This window comes from Myxine glutinosa, chromosome 2, assembly GCF_964187855.1.
Source record: "Myxine glutinosa chromosome 2, kmMyxGlut1.1, whole genome shotgun sequence".
Classification (NCBI taxonomy): domain Eukaryota; kingdom Metazoa; phylum Chordata; class Myxini; order Myxiniformes; family Myxinidae; genus Myxine; species Myxine glutinosa.
Window position 1 is genome coordinate 173,400,846 of NC_136262.1, and position 25,197 is coordinate 173,426,042.

Below are 25,197 nucleotides of genomic sequence, written 5' to 3' on the forward strand. Positions count from 1 at the left end.
AAATAAATAAAATTAAAATAAAATAAAATAAATAAATATAAATAAATATAAATAAATAAAAAGTAAAAATAAAATAAGATAAATAATAATAAATAAAATAAATAAATTAAATAATAATAATAATATAATAATAATAATAAATAAATAATATAATATAATAAATATAATCGCTGGCGAAGCTGGTGTTGTGAATGAACGTGTACGTATTATGTTGAAAAGCCAGATTTTGCTGGATCCTTTGAGAATTTCGAAGTTTTGACGCACCAAATCGCTCAATGGAGGCTGCCATCTTGCGGATGCGGAAGTATGCATAAAAAATTGCAAAAAAGTTCAATAAGAGTTTGTTTCACCCGTCTTTGTTTGATTCACCATCTTATGCACCTCTAATTTGTCATTAAAATACTTTAAGACCAACCTCGTTCCGCATGGGCCCTGGTTATCTTCAACGAAAATCGTCACCAAACACCGGAACCAATGAGATTCGAGCATTTTAAAAAATATTTCAAAAACCAAATAACTCAAAGGAGGCCGTCAACTTGCGGATACGGAAGTATGCACAAACAATTGCGAAAAAGTTCAATAGGAGTTTGTTTCACCCGTCTTTGTTTGATTCACATTCTTATGCACCTCTAATTTGTAATTAAAATACTTTAAGACCAACCTCGTTCCCCGGGCCCGCACGGGCCCTGGTTATCTTCAACGAAAATCGTCACCAAACACCGGAACCAATGAGATTCGAGCATTTGAAAAAATATTTCAAAAAAGCTTATTACCGCATTTCGGACACTGAAAACGGCATCAAATATTCTAAAATTGACGAAGACTTATGTTTTGGAAATCTCGCGGCCGTATGGGGAAAGTTTTTCACGGCCGGAAATATCCGAAGTTGAGACGGAATTCACCAAATTAATCAAGAAGGAAATTTTATAAATTTTAATCTCAGCCAGAATGCAAATGTTGTCATTTTGAACTAGGTACGGTACCTACTACACCTACCTACGACCAACTACCTAACCTACTGATGCCATAGTGATGGGTAAAACAGTGGCAAGTGGCTTTGGCTTCGCCGGCTCATTGCGGCTTTGCAGTCGGGTACTAGTCGCCGGCGAAGCCGGTGTTGTGAATGAACGCGTACGTATTATGTTGAAAAACCAGATTTTGATGGATCCTTTGAGAATTCCAAGCTTTGACGCACCAAATCACTCAATGGAGGCCGCCATCTTGCGGATGCGGAAGTATGCATAAACAATTATTGCGAAAAAGTTCAATTGGAGTTTGTTTCACCCGTCTTTGTTTGATTCACAATCTTATGCACCGCTAATTTGTAATTAAAATACTTTAAGACCAACCTCGTTCCCTGGGCCTGCATGGGCCCTGGTTATCTTCAACGAAAATCGTCAACAAACACCGGAACCAATGAGATTCGAGCATTTGAAAAAATATTTCAAAAACCAAATCGCTCCATGGAGGCTGCCATCTTGCGGATGCGGAAGTATGCATAAAAAATTAAGAAAAAGTTCAATAGGAGTTTGTTTCACCCGTCTTTTTTGATTCACATTCTTATGCACCTCTAATTTGTAATTAAAATACTTTAAGACCAACCTCGTTCCCCGGGCCTGCACGGGCCCTGGTTATCTTCAACGAAAATCGTCACCAAGCACCGGAACCAATGAGATTCGAGCATTTGAAAAAATATTTCAAAAAAGCTTATTACCGGTACCGCGTTTCGGAGGCTGAAAACGGCGTCAAATATTCTAAAATTGACGAAGAATTATTTTTTAGAAATCTCGCAGCCGTAGGGGATAGTTTTTCACGGCCGGAAATATCCGAAGTTGAGACGGAATTCACCGAATTAATTAAGAAGGAAATTTTATAAATTTTAATCTCATCCAGAATGCAAATGGTGTCATTTTGAACTTGGTACGGTACCTACTACACCTACCTACTACCAACTACCTAACCTACTGATGCCATAGTGATGGGTAAAATAGTGGCAAGAGGCTTTGGCTTCGCCGGCTCATTGCGGCTTTGCAGTCGGGTACTAGTAAATATAATATAAATATAATTTTATTAATTATAAATTAATAAAATTAATTAATTGTGAATAAAACGGAGGGTTTGAGGGTTTTTTTTAGTACACACGTACTTGAATTCACTCGCACAGTGATCCAGCAGCACATGAGCAACAAAGCAGTAAAATACAGTGCGGGCAATGACCCACATCTTTGGTCTCTTGATTATTAATTAACAAGACTTGGGGCTGACAGGATAGCCAATAGGTATCTACACTCACCTCCAAGCTGTCTAGCCTGGGATTGGACCTCGACTGTCATCCTCGTGTTTCGCAGGCAGGGTGAGGCATCAATGTGTGTGCCGTCCCCCCAGATGGACGTTAAACTGGGTGGCCCGTCTACCATTAGCATTAGTTTGGGGATATCAAAGATCCCACAGTGTCCTATGCGAAGAGTGGACGAGCAGTCGCCAACAATCTGAACCAATGCCAAATTCCTGCAATAACCCACAGGGGGAAGTGCATCAGCGGCACAGCTGCACCCCCAGCTAGTGATGCCATATGAAAGAAGAAGATTAACAAGACAACACCACAGTTGCAAAATGGTGTGCAAACTTACCCTCTTCTCTTCTGATATGGGAATATCCTTAAAGTGTTCGCAAGAAAGCCAAAATTGAATGTTTTCCTCACTGAATTCCTTTTTCAAAAAATCCTGCAAAATACACAATATGACATCATTGCATCATTGGATCATCATTGGATCATTGCAGCATTTTGTATCCAAGTACATCTGATGAGGTCATGGAAGATCATTTGAAGGCCTCAAAATAGTCGTCGAGTATCCGTACTCTTCCTCAGGTCACTTACCGTGAAATACTGCAGGCCTAGTGGGTCTTGCAGTAGTCTCTGGAAGGATATAGCCCAACTAGCCACACGACCTTGGTAGCAGCGACCTCCAGGCTTGCAAGGAAGGCTGCTGTTGCTCTGCAAGCTCTTCATGCTGCTGCTCGGGCGCAGCTCCATGTCGCTGAGCTCTGCGTGTGACAAACATCGAGTCCTAAATTTCTGACTTAAATACTTGAGGCTAGAACCGAACCGGAGTTCAACCAGCAATGTGCGTTACGCCAAGAAGAACTACGGCCAAGATATAGCTCATACCTCCCCGAAACAACACGATGTTCACTCGCTACAGCACTCCGACTCAACACAACCGAAGCACTTGCGGAAAGAGACTCAGCACTGTCTGCCTCCTTTGCCTGGACTCTGTTTCTGTCATCTGCCTAAACCTTGGTCTTTAATTGCCCTCCCAGTCTGTTGACTTTCGAGCGTAACTTTATTCCAGCAGCCAATTTCCAGTCACATCACTTCGGATTCACAAGCCAATTATCCCATCACCATGGTCGGGCGAGGAAAGGACAAATCAATCGAAAACAATCGGGGTGTTGTATCCTGAGTGCAAAACCTGCGGCCTTGCCAGGTTTGCAAACGTAATCTCTCCTCTGATTCTTTCGCACAGACAATTGTTGATTTAAACAAAACTGCTCTTCCGTTAGCCTCAATGTCTGTATTAAAAAACAAGCTTACCTGTATTATCATTCAAGAGAAATGTGATAATGAATTTAATCAAGGGACTTCTTTTTTTTATTTATAAAAAGGTCAAGCTAATCTTGCAAAAAATGTATTAAACATCTCTACCACAAATAGTTTGCTTTTCTTTAATAACTAGAGAGTTCATAGTGCGCCTTACTATGCGCTGTCTTGAGAACACCTTACCCCGGGATCTGCGAGCGGAAAATTTGATCGGTCGCGATGACATAAAATGCCGTAATATTTTGTGCAAGCACTTCTAAACAGAAGGGTTTTGAAAGTGTGAAAAAGGTGATTTGTGTTCTACAGTGTTAAACTATATAATTCAATTTGAATAAAATTTTAAAGGTCGTAGAAAAAAAATTCTGGAAGATTACCGCCGTTGATACAGCATCTTTTACACCACCTTATTTGCCATGTTGCATTAGCGTTTTGCGCCTGTTGTTTGTGTCCTGTATGACATCCTCATAAACAGTAAGTTTCCTGTTTGGAATTATTTTCAATTTTGTTTAACTACCAGACAGGTACTCAGAGTAAAAAAGCAAATTATCAGCCAAAGTACTGCCCAACTACAGGCTAGTTTTCCGATTCATGCTCGTGTTCAAAATATAACATTCAACTGAAATAAGTTGTTCTTCGATCATAAACCGACATTTTTGGACAGGGCAGACAGACAGAAGTGAACCAATTGCTTAACCCCACTTTTCCCTTCATGTGCATGGGGTAAAAAAAGATTAGACAACTCAGCATAATTTATACAAATAAATAAATAAATAAGAAAATTTTAATTTTAAATTTCCTTACTTAAAGTTTAAAATTCGTTTTTGTTAAAAGTTTCCCCATCTCAAAAATAAAATAAATAAATCTTTTCAACCACCCGAAATAAACCCCTAATTGCTTGATGGCAGGAACAACTCTGACATAGGCAGTTCTCACCAGGAACGTGACACTATGAAACTCCTGCCGAGCAGAAAGTGTGTTGATAATGGCAAGAACACTTCTTCCCAGAGAATGGGCTGACCTCACCGGGCAAAGAGAACTACGGTCAAATTATCCGGGACACCTGGGTAGCAACATCCCTCGCCCCCAAAATGTATGGGGATGGCGGAACCAGTTTCAGAACGACTTGTCATGGCTCGCTGTGCTGCATTGTGACTTTCTCTTTTGTGACTTGAAGACGCTCGCTGGCAAACGAAACCGAAAACGAATCAATGATGCATGAAGCTTCTGCTTATTCAACATCAGAGGAAGAGTGAGTGCATTGTTCATTGTAGAAAGTGGGGGGAAGGAGAAAAAAACCCAGGAAAAAAAACAGCATCACCTTGCATATCTCGCAACAACAATCCAACAACTAAAAGCACTGGACACGTATTAAACCGACAAGGCTGATGGGTAAGAATCTTGAAATACATGAGAACTCCGATATGATATTCTACATCGCTCCAACAAAACAAACAGAAAACAAACGAGCAACAACATCTTGCATATCTAGCAACAACAATCCAACAACTAAAAGCACTGGACACGTATTAAACCGACATGGCTGATGGGTAAGAATCTTGAAATACATGAGACCTCAGATATGACATTCAACATCGCTCTAACAAAACAAACAGAAAACAAAAAAACAGCATCACCTTGCATATCTAGCAACAACAATCCAACAACTAAAAGCACTGGACACGTATTAAACCGACATGGCTGATGGGTAAGAATCTTGAAATACATGAGACCTCAGATATGACATTCAACATCGCTCTAACAAAACAAACAGAAAACAAAAAAGCAGCAACACCTTGCATATCTAGCAACAACAATCCAACAACTAAAAGCACTGGACACGTATTAAACCGACAAGGCTGATGGGTAAGAATCTTGAAATACATGAGAACTCAGATATGACATTCAACATCGCTCCAACAAAACAAACAGAAAACAAACAAGCAGCAACAACAATCCAACAACTAAAAGCACTGGACACGTATTAAACCGACAAGGCTGATGGGTAAGAATCTTGAAATACATGAGACCTCAGATATGACATTCAACATCGCTTTAACAAAACAAACAGAAAACAAACAAGCAGCAACACCTTGCATATCCAGCAACAACAATCCAACAACTAAAAGCACTGGACACGTATTAAACCGACAAGGCTGATGGGTAAGAATCTTGAAATACATGAGAACTCCGATATGATATTCTACATCGCTCCAACAAAACAAACAGAAAACAAACAAGCAACAACATCTTGCATATCTAGCAACAACAATCCAACAACTAAAAGCACTGGACACGTATTAAACCGACAAAGCTGATGGGTAATAATCTTGAAATACATGAGAACTCAGATATGATATTCTACATCGCTCGAACAAAACAAACAAGCAGCAACACCTTGCATATCTAGCAACAACAATCCAACAACTAAAAGCACTGAACACGTATTAAACCGACAAGGCTGATGGGTAATAATCTTGAAATGCATGAGAACTCCGATATGACATTCAACATCGCTCCAACAAAACAAACAGAAAACAAACAAGCAGTAACACCTTGCATATCTAGCAACAACGATCCAACAACTAAAAGCACTGGACACGTATTAAACCGACAAGGCTGATGGGTAATAATCTTGAAATACATGAGAACTCCGATATGATATTCAACATCGCTTTAACAAAACAAACAGAAAACAAACAAGCAGCAACAACAATCCAACAACTAAAAGCACTGGACACGTATTAAACCGACAAGGCTGATGGGTAAGAATCTTGAAATACATGAGAACTCCGATATGATATTCTACATCGCTCCAACAAAACAAACAGAAAACAAACGAGCAACAACATCTTGCATATCTAGCAACAACAATCCAACAACTAAAAGCACTGGACACGTATTAAACCGACATGGCTGATGGGTAAGAATCTTGAAATACATGAGACCTCAGATATGACATTCAACATCGCTCTAACAAAACAAACAGAAAACAAAAAAACAGCATCACCTTGCATATCTAGCAACAACAATCCAACAACTAAAAGCACTGGACACGTATTAAACCGACATGGCTGATGGGTAAGAATCTTGAAATACATGAGACCTCAGATATGACATTCAACATCGCTCTAACAAAACAAACAGAAAACAAAAAAGCAGCAACACCTTGCATATCTAGCAACAACAATCCAACAACTAAAAGCACTGGACACGTATTAAACCGACAAGGCTGATGGGTAAGAATCTTGAAATACATGAGAACTCAGATATGACATTCAACATCGCTCCAACAAAACAAACAGAAAACAAACAAGCAGCAACAACAATCCAACAACTAAAAGCACTGGACACGTATTAAACCGACAAGGCTGATGGGTAAGAATCTTGAAATACATGAGACCTCAGATATGACATTCAACATCGCTTTAACAAAACAAACAGAAAACAAACAAGCAGCAACACCTTGCATATCCAGCAACAACAATCCAACAACTAAAAGCACTGGACACGTATTAAACCGACAAGGCTGATGGGTAAGAATCTTGAAATACATGAGAACTCCGATATGATATTCTACATCGCTCCAACAAAACAAACAGAAAACAAACAAGCAGCAACAACAATCCAACAACTAAAAGCACTGGACACGTATTAAACCAACAAAGCTGATGGGTAATAATCTTGAAATACATGAGAACTCAGATATGATATTCTACATCGCTCCAACAAAACAAACAAGCAGCAACACCTTGCATATCTAGCAATAACAATCCAACAACTAAAAGCACTGGACACGTATTAAACCGACAAGGCTGATGGGTAATAATCTTGAAATACATGAGAACTCCGATATGACATTCAACATCGCTCCAACAAAACAAAAAAGCAGCAACACCTTGCATATCTAGCAACAACGATCCAACAACTAAAAGCACTGGACACGTATTAAACCGACAAGGCTGATGGGTAATAATCTTGAAATACATGAGAACTCCGATATGACATTCAACATCGCTCCAACAAAACAAAAAAGCAGCAACACCTTGCATATCTAGCAACAACGATCCAACAACTAAAAGCACTGGACACGTATTAAACCGACAAGGCTGATGGGTAATAATCTTGAAATACATGAGAACTCCGATATGATATTCAACATCGCTCCAACAAAACAAACAAGCAGCAACACCTTGCATATCTAGCAACAACGATCCAACAACTAAAAGCACTGGACACGTATTAAACCGACAAGGCTGATGGGTAATAATCTTGAAATACATGAGAACTCCGATATGATATTCTACATCGCTCCAACAAAACAAACAAGCAGCAACACCTTGCACATCTAGCAACAACAATCCAACAACTAAAAGCACTGGACACGTATTAAACCGACAAGGCTGATGGGTAATAATCTTGAAATACATGAGAACTCCGATATGACATTCAACATCGCTCCAACAAAACAAAAAAGCAGCAACACCTTGCATATCTAGCAACAACGATCCAACAACTAAAAGCACTGGACACGTATTAAACCGACAAGGCTGATGGGTAATAATCTTGAAATACATGAGAACTCCGATATGATATTCAACATCGCTCCAACAAAACAAAAAAGCAGCAACACCTTGCATATCTAGCAACAACGATCCAACAACTAAAAGCACTGGACACGTATTAAACCGACAAGGCTGATGGGTAATAATCTTGAAATACATGAGAACTCCGATATGATATTCAACATCGCTCCAACAAAACAAACAGAAAACAAACAAGCAGCAACAACAATCCAACAACTAAAAGCACTGAGCACGTATTAGACCGACAAGGCTGATGGGTAATAATCTTGAAATGCATCAGGACTCTGATATGATATTCAACATCGCTCCAACAAAACAAACAGAAAACAAACAAGCAGCAACAACAATCCAACAACTAAAAGCACTGGACACGTATTAAACCGACAAGGCTGATGGGTAATAATCTTGAAATGCATCAGGACTCTGATATGATATTCAACATCGCTCACGAGCTATTCTTGTTGCTCACATCGTTCTTGTTGTTTGGACAATGTTCTTGCTCAATTCAGTCATCACACACGTCGATGCGATTGCTAAGAAATTTCACAATACATGAAGCCAATGTCTGCGTGTTCAATCTAACGTTCGGAGCTCACATTACATAGCATACAAGGAGTGGGCGGACTGTGCGCAGCGATACAGAGCGTGATGCTGCGATTGGAGGCCTTGGGGGGGGGGGGGGGGGAGGTGGTTGGTCCAGTGTGCGTTACATAACCCCCTAAAAGTTTTCATCAGACTTCTCTTTTCTGCTGCACAATCATCGGCAAATAAAGCAAGCAGATTCACTTCAACATTTCCCTCTTTGTTCCATTTCTGACACTCGAGCTACCACCTCTTGATTATGTGAATGCATATCTTTATTGCTCATAATAACACCATTTATTTATCAATGGTGAATATTCATAACGTGAGTATTCTCATATCTGCCTTTCTTGGGAAGGAGGGGCGAGGAGGGTCATCATGAAGCATTATGTAATTGTTGCTCAGGTCTTTGGCCTAGCATTACTGTTTGATACGGTGCCTAAAACTGCCTTAAAATGCGTTACATAAGTTATGGCTAGCACTTTGACTGTCTTCTGGGAAAATGCTGTGACAACATAATATTTGGTGTCTCATTACATCTGTGGATTTGTCTTCGTTCCCAAAGAAAACTTTTGTTCCAAAAACGTGTTCAATCCCTTCACATAAAGTTAGTGCCTTCAGAAAGTATTCACACCCCTTGACTTTTTCACATTTTGTTGCGTTACAGCCTGAATTTTAAATTGATTAAATAAAAGAAGAATGACACTCGTCGACCTCGCGACATCGACCGATATGCCTCCACCCACATTATTACATCATTATAATACTTGAATCAAGTTTGCTTTTTCAGCTGTGCCCAAGTTAGCACATTTTTACCTGACATGACCTCTGACCTATTGACCCCAAAATGTAATCAGTTTATTTTTACATCATGATAGATACCTGTACCAGTTTTAACTTAAATCCCTTCAGCTGTTCACATGTTTTCACAATTTTACCTGACATGACCTCTGACCTTTGACGTCGGGACCCCCAAAATCTAATCAGTTAATCTTTACATCGTTATACATATCTGTACCAAGTTTGAATTAGATCCCTTTAGCCATTCTCAAGTTATAAACCTATTACAGATTTTGATCTTTGACCTCTTGACCCCATATTCTAATCATTTAATCGTTACAATATTATACATACCCATACCAAATTTGAATTACATCACTTCAGCTGTTCTCAAGTTATAGACCTATTACAGACTTTGACCTTTGACCTCAAAGTCGAATCAGTTCATCTTTACATCATTCTACATAAGTGTACCAAATTTGGTCAGAATCCCATCACTGGTTCACAAGTTATTGCGGTAACAGTATTTTTACCTAACATGACCTCTGACCTTTGCCCTTTGACCTCGTGCCACCAAAATCTAATCAGTTCGTCTTTACCTCATTATACATACCTGTGCCAAGTTTGACTAAGATCCCTTTTGCCGTTCTCAAGTTATCGCGGTAACAAAAACCTATCACGGACGGACGGACGGAGGACGGACAGCCGGATGGACAACCTGAAAACATAATGCCTCCGGCAGCGGAGGCATAACATTTTTTGTCACCGATCCACACAAAATACACCATAATGACAAAGTAAAAACATGTTTTTCAAAATTTCTACAAATTTATTGAAAATGAAATACAGAAATATCTAATTTACATAAGTACTCAGCCCACTGAGTCAATACTTCGTAGAAGCGCATTTGGCAGCGATTACAGCTCCGAGGCTTCTTGGGTATGTCTGCATCAGCTTTGCACATCTGGATTTTGGGAGTTTCTCCCATTCTTCCTTACAGATTTGCTCAAGCTATCAAGTTGGACAGGGAGCGTCGATGAATAGCAATCTTCAAGTCTTTCCACAGCTTCTCAATGCGATTCAAGTCTGGGCTTTGGCTGGACCACTCAAGGATTTTCACGTTCTTGTTCTGAAGCCAATCCAGTGTTGATTTGGCTGAATGCTTGGGGTAATTGTCCTGTTGGAATGTAAATCTTCGCCGCAGTCTAAGGACTATTGCACTCTGAAGCAGGTTCTCCTCAAGGATTGCCTGTATTTGGCTCCATTCATTGTTCCCTCTATCTTTACAAGTCTCAGTCTCTGCCACTGAAAAGCCTCCCCATAGCATGATGCTGCCACCACCATGCTTCACGGTAGGAATAGTGTTAGAAGGGTGATGAGTTGTGCTTTGTTTCCGCCAGATGTAGTACTTTGCATTCAGGCCAAAGAGCTCAATTTTCATCTCATCAGACCACAGGATATTTTGTCTCATGCCTTTTGGGAAACTCCAGGTGTGGTGTCATATGCCTTTTTCTCAGGAGTGGCTTCCGTCTGGCCACTCTCCCATAAAGCCTCGATTTGTAAAGTGCTGCAGAGACTGTTGTCCTTCTGGCCGGTTCTCCAATCTCAGCCAAGGAACTCTGTAGTTATGTCAAAGTGGTCATTGGGTTCTTGGTCACCTCCCTGACCAAGGTCATTGGGTTCTTGGTCACCTCCCTGACCAAGGTCCTCCTTGCCCAGTTACTCAGTTTGGTGGGACGGCAAGCTCTAGGAAGAGTCTGGGTAGTTTCATATTCTTTCCATTTTCTAATGATGGAGCTCACTATACTCTTGGGAACTTTCAACACTAGAAATTGTTTAAAACCATTCCCCAGATCTATGCCTGCCACAATTTTATTACCGAGTTCAATGGACAACTGCTTTGACTTCATGGAAGAGTTTCTGCTCTGAAATTCACTGTCAAGTGTGGGACTTTATATAGAAAGGTGTGTTTCTTTCTAAATCATGTCAAATTAATTAAATTCCCCACAGGCAGACTCCAATCAAGTTGTGGAGACATCTCAAGGATGATCAAAGGAAATTTGAGGCACCTGAGCTCAATTTGGAGTGTCATCGTAAAGGGGTTGAATACTTATTGACTCAAAACATTTCAACTTTTCACTTTAATTATTAATTATTATTTTTATTTTTTTAGAATTCCACTTTGACATTACGGGGTATTATTTGTAGATGAGTGAAAAAAAATCTCACTTTAATCCATTTTAAATTCAGGCTGTAACACAACAAAATGTGAAAAAATCAAGGGGTGTGAACACTTTCTGAAGGCACGATACACACCTCACCTTACGGGCAGCAGCCAGGTGTGTTCGTCATCGAGGCATTTCCCCCAAAAAGAACAAAACTACAATTCTCACGCATATAGTTCCTTGAACCACGTCTTACCAACCCACAAGCTTTCGATTTATCACTTTTCAGTGTGTGCATGGTTGCTGTTGCGAAACTCGTGTCAACAGGAGTGTGGCAGTTACAAGTTTAAAACTTTTGGGTTTCAGTGTCGTCATAAAGTCGATAATTAGGAACAAGATTTCCACCCACCCACCGATCCAAATTGGCATCTCCTGGCTCCGTCCTTCAACGTGATGTATTGTATTACATAATGAGTGTTCCTTAAGCTTGAAACAAAAATCAAGGAGGGAAAGTTTGGGTGAGGACGGGGGCAGTGGAGGAAGGGGCAGTGGAGGAAGGGGCAGTGGAGGAAGGGGCAGTGGAGGAAGGGGCAGTGGAGGAAGGGGCTAGGGGGTCGGGGAAAAATAGGGGCTGGGAGTGGAGAATACGAGTGGGTGCACCACTGTAAATAACCAACCTTACCCGCCATGTTCCCGACAAACACTTAGCAAACTTACCACCGTCAGAGGCAGCTGTGACCTGCGGGTGGGGAGACAAGGCAGAAAGTTCTGAAGGAAAGAGAAACTTTGACTTACGTCTGGCATCGTTAGGAAATTTCCAACCTGGCATCACAGCAAAAGGTTGTGAGTGATATTTTTTATTTTTTTTACGCAACTCTGGCATTTTAGGGAGAACAAACCAGCCAAATGAGCGGCGACTTGGCATGAAAACAAAACTTCTTTTTCAACTTTACTGGAACATTACCAATGAAGGTGCAAAGTAAATCATCGTGAAGAAATACCATAAGTGCTGTATTGGTGAATAAAGTTTAAATATATATATATATTCGTTTGCACTTAAATGCGTTTATAAAGCTCCTTCACGTTTATAAAGTATATTGTATATTCTATGTTGTAATAAGTATAAAGTGATTGCTCATTCCCCCCCCCCCCCCTCTCATGCTTTACTTCTTCTTCTTCTTCTTCCATTGGTGACACATTCTGCAGCTTGGTGGCCAAAGTATTCAAACCACCAACTGCCACAGATTCCACGAGTCCAACTCCCACCCCTCTCCAACACCCAAACACTACACTCCCAAACCCTATGGCCTCGAGGTCTGAACTTTGGACAACAAAGTAACATATTTGCAAGGCTAACTCTCCATTTGGGATGTGGGGGCGGGGGGCGGGAGTAGGGGTGCAGAGACAAAGACACAGACACATAATTAAAATCATTTAAAACTTCAGCAACCTCCGCAAAGTATTTTCTAATCCGTTCTTTCAATGTTTTATCCTTCTGTTTGTATATAAGTCTCTTTAGTTCACCTTTCCCAGGCACCATGTACTAGAGGTACACATGAGCTGTCTAGACCTAGGTTCAAAATCTTAGCCAAGCTATAAAACTGTTCAACCAACTTCCACATTCTCTTAAATTTCATTCTTCCCTCCATGTCTTCAACACAGCTGTTCACCACCATCTCAGATCATCCCCAATCCGAAACCATGATCTTTATATATTCTAACCCCATTAACCCCTCACCCCAAGCCCACCTTTTTCCAGTTTTCCTGTTTTTCCTTCCTACTAGTTTTCTTCTGTATCCATCTTTTCCACCGCATGTGTCCTCTCCTACCCCTCATTTTCCCCCACGTCTCCCTCTATTTTGTCGCTCAACCCTGCCGTTTCTGTGTGCCCCCCTACCCTTATACTGTTCATTTTACTCTGTGACGTCATGGTTTGTTCTATGCTCTAGCTGCTCCACGAGCCTCTACTTTGCATACAAAAAACACCCGCCAGCCCTGTGTTTCACCAGCAGGGCGATTGCTACAAACTCATCACAGATGGTGCATGCACAGACAGTATTTAAGAAATGTTTGCCCGACAATTGCAATGGTGGCACTCGATGACAAATGTCCCTTACTCCTCAACTTTGCGCTCGTTAAAACATCCGAGTAATGTCGAACTCTCCCTCACATAAACTTCATCCATGCACCCGACCCTGAACCCCACTCGAGCTTACATCCAATCCGTCCACAGAATATGTGAATCCATGCTTGGGGTTACCCTTTCCCAACAGCCGCCTGAAGGAGGTCCGTCGAGATGTTTTGGTGGACTTCTTCCTGTCACTCTTCATCACGACCTAAAAGGGAGGGAAAAAAAACGGTTATGGTAACAATACATCTGTTGTTGGGAATTCCCATTTTAACGTTTTGGGTCAAATCCTTTGTGCATCTTCCAGACAGTTCTGTGTCTGACAACATCTGTGAGATTTGTCCCAAATTCAGAAAAAGATGCAAACCGGTGCGGTCTGCAATCAAAAGGATCCTCGGGTAAAATCATCAGAAAGTTATAAACATCTAGTAGAGCAAAGCAAAACAATAGTCGGGTTCACTTTGTTAACAAATATAATTTCGTTCAGATTTTTGAGAGATTAGCAAACCTGTACATTTTTGGAATCAACAGAGCATGGAGAATCCGAAAATCAATGTTGGCATTTGCACAGACACCTGCATGGCCGCCATTTTGGATTTTCAAAATGGCCGCCATAAAATACATATTTTGCGCGATCTCGGCTTCTAGTCAACCTAGAAACTTAATTAAATATGCTAATCCTATGTTTTCTGGGTCAAGGAATCCAATAAAGGCCTCAAAATTGTGCTCAGGGTTATAGAAAATTATTATAAATTTTTATTATTATAAATAAATTATTATAAATTTATAAATTATTATAAATATAATAATAATAAAAAATATTATAAAAAACCATTGTCTTTATATTTGTGATATAACTATTACATAATACATGATAATGCAAGTCCTTTGAAGTTATAGGTTGTTATAGGAAGTTATAGGTAGTATCAGATTGAACTATAAGTCCTATACACAGGATCTATGGGGTCTATACCGTTCAGGAATATGCTTTTACAGATCTTCATCACTGTCCTGAGTGTCATTTTCGCAAAGGTGTCTACGCAAATGTAAACATTAATTTTTGGATTCCTCATGCTCTGAATATTCCAAAAATGTATAGTTTTGCTCATCTCCAAAAATTTTGACCATAAAAACATCGTGAACCTGACTACAATCAGAACTTGTTGCTGGAACACCGACCATTCCATATGGATAATGCAGTTGACTCATTGTTATTGAAAATTGCTTTTTTGGGGGGTAAGAGGAGTTCTTGAATAGACACTCGATGCACCTGGCATTCACGTGGTGTAGATAATTGGGAAAATTAACTCGAATTACGTCACAAGAACCAGAAAAAAGAAGCTGCTGTCAAAACAAATGTCACTTAAAAAAAAAAAAAACGCAATTTGGATAAACTACGTCAAAGGCAGTCAGGCATGCCGTGGCCTGATCGAGGTGGTCGCATGGTGCTTGCTGCGTGTTGAAGCAAGTTTTTGTTTGATTACATCGTGGATGTTGTACCATGCTAAACTTGTTTGCTGGCTCGCCTCGCCCGACCAGGCCGTGGGCATGGCTCATGGTGCTGAAAACAGGTAGCAGAACGGACCGTATCCCTGGAAAACATGGCATTCTCTACTTGGTACTTTAGAAGTGGTACCGCAGGGTACCAAAACTATCAGCCTTTTCCATGAAAACGTGGAATTGCTTTCAATTCAATGGCTTTCTTAAAAACAATCAAAAAAGCAGTTTGTGCTAAAGTTCATGAACGAAGATTCCACCAAAGCAAACAGTCGAAACAGGTGCTACTACCTTGTGGCAAAGCTCGCAACTGAGGATCAGAGTTCAGAGTCTGAAAGTGATCATGTGACAAATAGTGTTTGCCGATTGGCGACGATTTCTCATTTATGAAGCTTTCGTCACCTGACGCTTGATACAAGGTTTTAACTCGAGGCCATCGCAATGTGAATACGGCAGTGAAGTACGAGTTACAATGGCCATTGGTCTTCGACACAGAAAATGTCTTCCTTCTTATCGTTCATGGATTTTGATGTGTCTACCTTGGTGCTAGTCAGATTAAACATGTGCCATGTGACATCAATCGCATGGTGAAACAACTAATGCTCAGATTGTTTTCGACTGTGCACGCTAGTTGATCATTATCATCATTATTAATGCTCTTATTTTCAACATCATAACAAGGACATTCGATGCAAGATTAGACCATTCAGCGCATCATGCTTGCGATGCAGGATGAGACCATTCAGCGCATCATGCTTGTGATGCAGGATGAGACCATTCAACGCATCATGCTTGTGATGCAGGATGAGACCATTCAACGCATCATGCTTGTGATTCAGGATGAGACCATTCAGCGCATCATGCTTGCGATGCAGGATGAGACCATTCAGCGCATCATGCTTGCGATGCAGGATGAGACCATTCAGCGCATCATGCTTGTGATGCAGGATGAGACCATTCAACGCATCATGCTTGTGATTCAGGATGAGACCATTCAGCGCATCATGCTTGCGATGCAGGATGAGACCATTCAGCGCATCATGCTTGCGATGCAGGATGAGACCATTCAGCGCATCATGCTTGCGATGCAGGATGAGACCAATCAGCGCATCATGCTTGCGATGCAGGATGAGACCAATCAGCGCATCATGCTTGCGATGCAGGATGAGACCAATCAGCACATCATGCTTGCGATGCAGGATGAGACCATTCAGCGCATCATGCTTGCGATGCAGGATGAGACCATTCAGCGCATCATGCTTGCGATGCAGGATGAGACCAATCAGCGCATCATGCTTGCGATGCAGGATGAGACCAATCAGCGCATCATGCTTGCGATGCAAGATGAGACCATTCAGCGCATCATGCTTGCGATGCAGGATGAGACCAATCAGCGCATCATGCTTGCGATGCAGGATGAGACCATTCAGCGCATCATGCTTGCGATGCAGGATGAGACCAATCAGCGCATCATGCTTGTGATGCAGGATGAGACCAATCAGCGCATCATGCTTGCGATGCAAGATGAGACCATTCAGCGCATCATGCTTGCGATGCAGGATGAGACCATTCAGCGCATCACGCTTGCGATGCAGGATGAGACCATTCAGCGCATCATGCTTGCGATGCAGGATGAGACCATTCAGCGCATCATGCTTGCGATGCAGGATGAGACCAATCAGCGCATCATGCTTGCGATGCAGGATGAGACCAATCAGCGCATCATGCTTGCGATGCAGGATGAGACCAATCAGCGCATCATGCTTGCGATGCAGGATGAGACCAATCAGCGCATCATGCTTGCGATGCAGGATAATACCAATCAGCGCATCATGCTTGTGATGCAGGATAGACCATTCAGCGCATCATGCTTGTGATGCAGGATGAGACCATTCAGCGCATCATGCTTGTGATTCAGGATGAGACCATTCAGCGCATCATGCTTGCGATGCAGGATGAGACCAATCAGCGCATCATGCTTGCGATGCAGGATGAGACCAATCAGCGCATCATGCTTGCGATGCAAGATGAGACCAATCAGCACATCATGCTTGTGATGCAGGATGAGACCATTCAGCACATCATGCTTGCGATGCAGGATGAGACCATTCAGCGCATCATGCTTGCGATGCAGGATGAGACCAATCAGCGCATCATGCTTGCGATGCAGGATGAGACCAATCAGCGCATCATGCTTGTGATGCAAGATGAGACCATTCAGCGCATCATGCTTGTGATGCAGGATGAGACTATTCAGCTGTGAATGCTTGCGATGCAGGACGTGACCATTCAGCGCATCATGATTGCGATGCAGGATGAGACCATTCAGCGCATCATGCTTGTGATGCAGGATGAGACCATTCAGCGCATCATGCTTGCGATGCAGGATGAGACCATTCAGCGCATCATGCTTGTGATGCAAGATGAGACCATTCAGCGCATCATGCTTGTGATGCAGGATGAGACTATTCAGCTGTGAATGCTTGCGATGCAGGAGGAGACCATTCAGCGCATCATGATTGCGATGCAGGATGAGACCATTCAGCGCATCATGCTTGTGATGCAGGATGAGACCATTCAGCGCATCATGCTTGCGATGCAGGAGGAGACCATTCAGAGCATCATGCTTGCGATGCAGGATGAGACCATTCAGCGCATCATGCTTGTGATGCAGGATGAGACCATTCAGCGCATCATGCTTGCGATGCAAGATGAGACCATTCAGCACATCATGTTTGTGATGCAGGATGAGACCATTCAGCGTATCATGTTTGTGATGCAGGATGAGACCATTCAGCGCATCATGCTTGCGATGCAGAATTAGACCATTCAGCGCATCATGCTTGTGATGCAGGATGAGACCATTCAGCGCATCATGCTTGCGATGCAGGAGGAGACCATTCAGAGCATCATGCTTGCGATGCAGGATGAGACCATTCAGCACATCATGATTGCGATGCAGGATGAGACCATTCAGCGCATCCTGCTTGTGATGTAGGATGAGACCATTCAGCGCATCATGCTTGAGATGCAGGATGAGACCATTCAGCGCATCATGCTTGCGCCACACCAGCACCAGATTAACCAAATCCATCAAAACGACTTCATTTCATTTGGGGAATGGGGAGACGAGTGGGGCTGAGAACAGTGCAGTAGGCTCAGGGATATCACTCGGGTGCTAAAAATGGGGGGAAATGTTTTTTTTTGGTTGGTGTGGGCAAAGGTGGTTTTAGGGTGAAGAACATACAACACTGATCACACAGTATCCCTTGGCGAGACCCTCTCACAGACATCATACTCAGCAAAGATGTACACAATCTCACACATCCATACTCAAGATACTGACAATATCCCCATACCCCTCTATCTCAAATGCTTCCAGGTACCTATTTAATTCCGAATTTAAATTTCTATATTGTTTCTGCTTTTCCTACCTTTCCAGGGAGACCATTCCATGCATTAACTACTCTCTGAGTGAAAGACCAATACCTTTACTACCCTCGTAACACTCCCCTTCTTTACTCTCAGGCTGTGGCCCCTGGTCCTATCATTTTCTATTCTGCTGAAGAATTCCTCTTCACTTATTTTGTCGATACCCTTCATTATCTTAAACACCTCCATGAGATCCCCTCGCATTCGCCTTCTCTATAATGTAGAAAGCCCTGTCTCCTTCAGCCGCTCCTCATAGCTGAGTCTAGCTAGGCCCGGAATCAATATTGTATCCCCACACTGAACCCTCTCTATGGTTGAGAGTTGTGGTGACCTTCTGAGTCCTTCTGAGTAGTGGAGACTCAATTATAAACTGAACACCGTATTCTGGATGAGGCCCTCACTAAATTACTATACAGTGTTAAAACTACCTCTTTTGATTTATAATTTATCCCTCTACAAATACAACCAAAAACCAGGGATACATCCTAAAACCTCCAAAAAAAAACACTTCATTTATTAAGCTGGATAGTTCATTTGTTTGATCATTTATCTCTTCAGGAGCAGATAATTTATCTAGGCTAGAGTTCCGTAAGCAATAGAACAGCTCCACATCCGATTAAACTCCACATCGAACATGCAAGATCCATCAAAACACGGCCTGGTCAACAGCTTCATGCTGGTCCCAGGACACGGCGTACTTCCAAAGGACGGTCACATCAAAATGTTGTCCGAGTCAAAATGATCGTTACCGTCAGCAAGAAAAAATAAAGTGAAGACTGTAAGGAGACCATCAAGGGACCCAATGAGCTACGCAGACCATGCCTAACTTGGAAGTAGCCATTCAAACAAACAAATAAATAACTAACTTTGTATTTAATTTGCACTAAATTTCAGTGAGCTCTCAACCTTGTGTTTGACGAGATTTTAAGCACCCTGCACCTTTATTTTCAGGAGCACCATCTCAGCATCTATGAGAAATCGATGAAATGGATTTTGCATCTACAGTATACCCTTTGGTTCAACCATTTGTGCAACAACTATCAGGGATGCCTCTTCGTGGTGGTTGTACCCCCCAAGGCAAGTTGGGGGCCAAATTTTCCGCATTCTTCCCTGCTGCCCGGATTTTTCAGGGCAGCGTGGTAATGGTCAGTGCCAATCGGTCACCATGGACCGGCCCTTTCTCTCCCTCTCTCTCTCTCTCTTTCTCTCTCTCTAACTCTGTCGTGGCCCTGACGTTGTGAAGGCAAGGGTACACTATCCAGGATATGGGGAATCTCTGGGTCGCTCCTGCGAGATTGATGGGCTGTCTCCGTGCCATGGGCTTGTTCGAGGGAAATGTCGGGGGCTATACAACAACAACAACAACAACAACTATTCGTGCATTAACGGGTGAGAACCAAATCCAGAACAGTGCCGCCCGCTCAATTTCAGATTTTTAGGGTAAGGAATTTGATTAAAACATATTTGGCTGGTATACCACTTCACCTATGATACCATTATCATGCATGCAGACTGGTGGTCATTAAAAAAAATAAAAATAAAATCGATGCGACGACTGAACACATCATTTTGGGTAGTGGTACATGGCAATGCACTATGGAGATCTGTCCAAGGATCGAGTCGCTTTGGCCAATCCAATCTTTCTCCCTTCAAATTGATCCTTCCATGGGGAGAGGTTAATCCATGCTGGCCTATAAACATGTAGTCTTTTGCTGGACTTTGTTTATTTCTGCTTTTTATATTTCTTCGTCGTCTTCAATCGTTTTCTAATTTTTTACTTTTATATCTGTTTTTGCTATTTCTTTATCTTTGCAAATTTTAGCAACCTTGTTGTCATGACCTCCTCCCAACTTTAGCTTCTGGGACAAAACAAAAACCCCGGGTAAACCATTTGTGTCTTGCTGATGAGGACAGTTTTGATCATTTCTGTCTAAGTCTGATATTGATATGGACTTTTTCCAATTCATATAAATGATCACTGATGGTACACTGTCCCATTCGCAGTAATTCTGTGGAGATCTCTCACCGTCTCATGACAACATTGAGGAAACTGATGATCAGGGACAAATATTGTGGAAAACCGTCTGGATTTTAACCAAATGCAGTACAACCCCAAAGTTTATTTTCTCAAGAAAGACATCAGTGAAGTCCGCCACACACTGGCCGACGTGACACAACAAGACCATCGGTGATGAATCTCGTATAATCTCATTTTTGTCATGGATGGCCGCAGTCAGCACGAAACTATTGTCGGAAAACTTTTCGTTTTTTGCCCTCAGTTAATGGAGCACTCCTTTTAAAACTTGATGGTATTCATAGAATATTTACCCTGTGCAGTTAACTTGGTGCGAGCCAACTCTTCTTTTTTTTCTGAAGGGATTTTCTCTTTGATGCAATAAATTTCAAACTGATTAGACTAAGCGATGTCCCTGTCGAATTATGACGTCATATTTAAGGCACCAATGGGGTCATCGTTAATAATACTTATTCCCCATATGGAGTTATTTAAAATGAGCCATGTTTCAATTTTTCCCATGCAGTGATTTTGGAGATATAGATGTGCAACGTTTTTCAGTGTTTCCAAGATGGCGTCTGTACCACGTGACCCATGACGTCATAATTATCATTAAAATATTCTACAGGAAGAGTCTCTCCTGTGGTGAAAATTTTGTGTTCATCAGACCAACAGTTGCAGAGAGAAAAAAATTCATATTGATCGGATCAAGCGTTGTACTTGTCGAATTATGGCGTCATAATGAAGGCACCATTGACATCATTACCATATCTTATACCCCATGGGGAGTACTTGACAATGAGCCATGTTTCAATATTTTCCATGGAGTGGTTTCAGATATAAAGGTGCGAAGTTTTTCCAAATGGTGCCTGTACCACATGACCTATGACGTCATAATTATCGTTAAAAAATCTACAGGAGGAGGTGCTCCTATGGTGAAAATGTGTCCATCGGATTTACAGTGCCAGAGAAAATTAATTTTCATACTGATCAAATGAAGCGTTGTACTTGTCGAATTATGGCGTCATAATGAAGGCACCGATGACATCATCATTAACATATCGTATTCCCCATGGGAATACTTGAAAATGAGCCTTGTTTCAATTTTTTCCATTGAGCTGTTTCGGAGATATAGAGGTGTAACGTTTTTCCAAGATGGCATCTGTTCCACGTGACCAGTGGCATCATAATCTATATCTATCTATATATTTTATATATATATATATATATATATAAAAGAAAGTTTTTGTTTGTTTGTTTGTCTGCACGCGCTAATCTCCTGAACGGTGAAAGATAGGAGGAAACCTCTGAAACAAAAAATGTCGGGACGCGCCCCGGGAAGGTTATAGGCAAGGTGGCGAGGCCGGTCGAGGCCGCCTCGGCCGGGATGGGCCCATTTCGCAATTAAAAGCTGAGCTGAATTATAGTAGTCAATCTTCTATGGCCGCGAGTAAAAGCTGAATTATAGTAGTCAATCTTCTATGGCCGCGAGTAAAAGCTGAATTATAGTAGTCAATCTTCTATGGCTGCGAGTAAAAGCTGAATTATAGTAGTAAATTCATTAAAAAAGAACCCGGGCAACGCCGGGTGCTTTCGGCTAGTTATGAATAAATAAAAAATTATACAGGCGGAGGCGCTCCTATGGTAAATTTTGTGTCAATTAGACCAACGGCTGCCGAGAATATAAATTTTTAAAATGCAGATACGCACGTACGCAACTGAATGCCTAACCCTGCTTTGCGCTTCGCAAGCGCAGGGTAACACGCATTGACTCTAAACACACACACACCAGTCCCTTTGGGAAGGGTGATGCTAATTATACATATCAGCAGGAAGTGGTCATCAATGAGTTTTTTTATTTTGAAGACTTTCCAATAAAATTGATCTCTAATGACTACTAGAACCATTTTATTCATTGTCCGCCCTAGTTCACTGTCCTAAAAATAAACAAGTTTGATTTAAATCCTTTCAGCTGTTTTGAAGTATCACATTTTCACCAGCCATGACAGGTTTCACATTGATCGGTGAAGCGGTTTCAGAGAAGGGATTTTTTGAAATATCAGCTTTCAAGCTAATATGGCTGCCATACCACATGACATATGACCTTAAAAAATGTACACTCCGCATATGTATGTGTAGGGGATCACGTTTAGTGAAGTTTCGTGTTGCTCGGATAAGGTTCGTTTTTCTATCCAAGATGGCTGCAAAACCACGCGACCTACAATGTCTTCATTTTCAAACTATATGCAGCAATGGTGTTAGATGACATATGTAAAGTTTTATATCGATAGGGTAAGTGGTTTCAGAGATAATTATTTAATATTTTCCTTCAATCCAATATGGCTGCCACACCATGTGACCAATTATGTTTTCGTGATCAACTTTTCATCGCCATGCCTAGTCAATGACACACGTAAAGTTTTGAGTAAATAGTTTTGGTGGTTTGGGAGAGGTTTTAGGTTAAATCCAATTTGGCTGCCAAACCATGTGACCTATGATGTCGTAAATTTAATATTTTAATACAAATGGGTCAGAGATCACGTGCATAGCCTGGTATTGGCTTAGCAGTTAGGGTGCCAGCTTGGGATCCTAGGATCCTGGGTTCGTAATCCCGGTTGATCGCTGAATTAACGACCAGGGGGGTTGACTCAGCCTGTCATTCATCCTTCTGAGGTCGGCAAATTGAGCACAAGTTCACTGCTAATTCCCTGTGTGTCGCAAGAGGCGATTAACAGGGTTGGTGGCAGGAAGGGCGAACCAGGAAGGACGTCGCTGAAAAACATCGCTTCAAAAAGGGGACCACGGTGCCCAAAAAAAGGCCAACCCCCTGCTCTGAAGGGAAAAATGGCCTCCAAAGGGGGTTCCATAGATCAATTAGATCATGTTCATGCAATTTCAGATTTTTAGGCTAAGGAATTTGATGAAAACATTTTTAGCTGGTATACCACTTCGCCTATGATGTCACCATTATCATGCATTTGTTCCCCATTGGGAGTACTTCACAATGTGCCAAGTTTCAAATTTTTCCATTCACCGGTTGCCGAGGAAAAAAAAAATTAGAATTATTTTTTCTTTTTTGAATACAGAATTGAGGCTCGTATAAGAGCTAACACATTGAGCATGAAAACATGCACAGACACATAAAACATGCAATGAAGGGAGCGGGAGACAAGAGGGGGAGAGAGGGAAGCACACAAGCACAACAACAGAAGAGAACAGGGACATCGGTAGATCTGTGGAAGGGGGAGGGATGGGGAGGAGGGAGGGGTACACTGTATAAAGCAAATTAACACTTCTTGGAACCCCAGGATTGAAGTTGGGGATTCGAAGAGGTGGATTTGGGGCGTTTTAACAGGGGAAGAAAAGATCAAGGTTTTAGATAAGAGATGGTGGTGAACAGCTGTTTGATGACCTGGAGGGCGGAGAGAGATTGGAGAGAGTGACGGAGTTTGTTCAAGAGGCGGGAGAAAAGAGGAGTGAAAGAGTGAAGGTGAGCAGAGAGTCTTGATTTTGTCAGTTTCACCAGAAGAGGGAAGAGGGAATTTTTCATTGATCTATTGACTTATCTTCTTGTCTGTTGTTATGCTGAGACAATGTCTTTCCACGGTGATCAACCTTTGCTGCAATTTCTTTGTGTTAGCAGAGGGAAAAGCTACCTCCTCCGAGGGCCTTTCATTTACTCACCGCAGGCAGGTTGGTGGTCTTTCCGTCTTCTACCGACTCCTCTCTGGCCTTGCTCCTCCAGCTCTCTCTGGGCTCTGTCCCCCAAATATTCCTACAGGTCGCACAAGATCTGCCTGCAACCCTCTTATGGTTAAACTGCCAAAATCAAGACTTTCTGCTCACCTTCACTCCTTCATTCCTCTTTTCTCCCGCCTCTTGAACAAACTCCGTCACTCTCTCCAATCTCTCTCCCCCCTCCAGGTCATCAAAACAGCTGTTCACCACCATCTCTTATCTAAAACCTTGATCTTTTCTTCCCCTGTTAAAACGCCCCAAATGCACCTCTTCGAATCCCCAACTTCAATCCTGGGGTTCCTAGAAGTGTTAATTTGCTTTATACAGTGTACCCCTCCCTCCTCCCCAGCCCTCCCCCTTCCACAGATCTACCGATGTCCCTGTTCTCACTCCTACCCCGAAAGTTTTGTCTCAATTGGACATGTTGTTGCTAAGAAAAACGAAGTTCAGCCTGCACAGAAAGACAGACAACCCGAAAACACAATGCCTCCCGCCACCTCCCGGGTGTAAGCATAAAATAGATGCATTGCTTTAAATTTTAGGAAAATACCTCCCCGATTATGTGATCGCGATGCGATAAGAAACCAAGCTTCCAGAACTTTCGCATGATGAATTTTCTTCTCCCTCTGCACTTTCCCATCATGTTACAACTGGCATGGCTCAGCTCGCTATGCTCA

General features: G+C 41.8%; 1 protein-coding gene across 2 annotated transcripts in view; it reads right to left on the reverse strand.

Moving 5' to 3' along the window:
- Positions 1 to 25,197, reverse strand: part of LOC137421077 (regulator of G-protein signaling 12) — a 105,716-nt gene that overhangs the window by 72,042 nt on the left and 8,477 nt on the right. For both annotated transcript variants that reach the window (XM_068106763.2, XM_068106764.2), the window contains exons 3-6: positions 13,928 to 14,047; positions 12,429 to 12,450; positions 2,879 to 3,045; positions 2,631 to 2,723 (exon numbers count right to left, since the gene is read on the reverse strand). In XM_068106763.2, the coding sequence (XP_067962864.2) occupies positions 2,631 to 2,723; positions 2,879 to 3,045; positions 12,429 to 12,450; positions 13,928 to 14,047 (402 nt within the window). The remainder of the gene's footprint in view (positions 1 to 2,630; positions 2,724 to 2,878; positions 3,046 to 12,428; positions 12,451 to 13,927; positions 14,048 to 25,197) is intronic.